This window comes from Equus caballus, chromosome 21, assembly GCF_041296265.1.
Source record: "Equus caballus isolate H_3958 breed thoroughbred chromosome 21, TB-T2T, whole genome shotgun sequence".
Lineage (NCBI taxonomy): Eukaryota > Metazoa > Chordata > Mammalia > Perissodactyla > Equidae > Equus > Equus caballus.
In genome coordinates, this window is record NC_091704.1 from 10,136,785 (window position 1) to 10,139,144 (window position 2,360).

General features: G+C 42.7%; 1 protein-coding gene across 1 annotated transcript; it reads left to right on the plus strand.

Moving 5' to 3' along the window:
• The first annotated feature begins 987 nt into the window (after positions 1-987).
• LOC138919784 (olfactory receptor 7A17-like) lies at positions 988-2,021 on the plus strand. The gene has a single exon (XM_070246231.1). It carries the CDS (start codon positions 997-999, stop codon positions 1,963-1,965), a length of 969 nt encoding a protein of 322 aa, XP_070102332.1. The 5' UTR covers positions 988-996; the 3' UTR covers positions 1,966-2,021.
• The last annotated feature ends 339 nt before the right edge of the window (positions 2,022-2,360 follow it).

Below are 2,360 nucleotides of genomic sequence, written 5' to 3' on the forward strand. Positions count from 1 at the left end.
CCAATATATCCTATTACTTGCCATTTCTACTTTTCAAGGGTAATTTGGTGTTGACAACTTGCCTTATATCATTTCCTTCCTATTTATTGTGGTTGGAAGTGAGAAAAGTCAGGGAGTAACACAGCCGCACTAGGCCATAGTGTGCTGTGTGTGAGTGTGTGTGTACTTTGTGGGGTGTGAGCAGTTCTCTGGACAGTGATACCTAAGCTCGTGACCCTTAAAAGACAGACACCACAATGTCAACCAGAAGATGGAGATAAATAGGAGATCCACTTCTATCAATAGGATTCCTTTGAAACAAAATTACAAATGTGCAACACGTGATCGAGGGACTCCCTGTGTCCTGAAGTTTCAGCTCCAGCAGGGAGACCACCTCATTCCTCAACGTTCTCTGACACCACCTCTCATTCTCTCAGTCTTGTCCATTCCCCTCAACACTCTGGCTTCCTTTTGAGCCTTGAATTTCTGAAACAAGTGCCATCCTTGGGGCCTGTGCACTGACTCTGTCCTCAACAGGGCGCAGGCTGCCCCCAGATAACCTAGCTTCTCCTGCTCTGTCTACCAGGACTCTGGTCAAATTTTACCTTGTTTTTCAGGTCTTCCTGAACTCCCAATAAAATATCGCATCTTCATTCATCCTATTTTATACCTGCTTTTTTAATAGCACCTGTCACTATCTGACGTGATGTATATATATATTTTTTCTAGTTTATGTTCTTTCTCCATCATTGGATGTTAGGAAGTTTTGTTTCTTAGCATTCTATAATCTTACCTGGAAGATTGTCCGTAGTCAACATAAATTCCTCAAATGCATGAAAGAATTTTGCATTAAAGCTGTATAATATGTGACCCCTTGGGGTAAAGGCTGAACGTGAGACAGGAATTCCTAATCACAGATATCTGGGGAGATCCCTTAAAGGCAATCTGCTCAACACAAATATATGTGTAGAAATTTATCCTGTTATTTTTTTCTTTCCTAGTTGTGACCACCACCACATGGAAGCAGGAAATGACACACAAATTTCAGAATTTCTCAGTCTGGGATTATCAAAGGAAGCAGAACTGAAGCCTCTCATATTTGGGTTTTTCCTCTCCATGTACCTGATCACCGTGTTTGGAAATCTGCTCATCATCTTGGCTGTCAGCTCAGACTCCCACCTCCACACACCCATGTACTTCTTCCTCTCCAACCTGTCCTTTTTGGGCATCTGTTTCACCTCCACCACCATCCCAAAGATGCTCCTGAACATCCAGACTCAGAGCAAAGTTATAACCTATGAAGGCTGCATCACCCAGATGTATTTTTTCATGCTGTTTGTAGTGTTGGACACCTTCCTTCTGACAGTAATGGCCTATGACCACTTCGTAGCCATCTGCTACCCCCTGCACTACCCAGTCATCATGAACCCAGTTCTCTGTGCACTGCTGCTTCTAGTGTCCTGGATCATGAGTGCCCTGAATTCCCTGTTACAGAGTTTAATGCTTTTGTGGCTTTCTTTCTGTACAGACTTGGAAATCCCCCACTTCTTCTGTGAAATCAAACAAGTGATCCAACTTGCCTGTTCTGACACCATTCTCAATGACACAGTGATGTGTTTTTCAGCAGTGCTGCTGGGTGGTGGTTTCCTGGCTGGTATCCTTTACTCATACTGTAAGATAGTTTCCTCCATATGTGGAATTTCATCAGCTCAGAGGAAGTTTAAAGCATTTTCCACCTGTGCTTCTCACCTCTCCATTGTCTCTTTATTTTATTGTACAAGCTTAGGCATATACCTCAGCTCTGCTGCTACCCACAGCTCACACTCCAGTGCAACAGCCTCAATGATGTACACTGTGGTCACCCCCATGCTGAACCCCTTCATCTACAGTCTGAGGAACAAAGAGATAAAGAAGGCTCTGAAAAGATTCTTTGGGATAGCAGCTGCAAAAGGGTTAATTGTCCTGGGGCTGAAGAAGATTATGTAATTGCAGGGCTCAAAGCATTAGAGCCAGAAATTGCTATTCTTTGATCAGATTGTGGAAATAGCACTTGTTCCTTCTATCTATTGCCTGATATTTCCATTTCTTTGATTTCAACTTCCCTATACAATTTAAGTAAGTCACTTGATTAAGCTTTCTGCTTTGTCTGATATATGGACAGTTTTCCATTTTTCTACTTCCCTAATTTCTCCAAGTTTTTCCCAAACTTTGATGAAAAATATTTGGAAATTTCCATTTCTTCCATGAGACAAATTAGATTTCTTAAAAATATTTTTTTTCTGGGGGCCAAGTGGTTAAGATTGCACGCTCCTCTGTGGCTGCCCAGGGTTTCGCCAGTTCGGATCCTGGGGGCGGACATGGCACTGCTCATCAGGCCACGT

Coding starts and splice junctions, on each gene's coding strand:
- LOC138919784 (XM_070246231.1), top strand. CDS start 997: ATGGAAGCAGGAAATGACACACAAATTTCAGAATTTCTCAGTCTGGGA.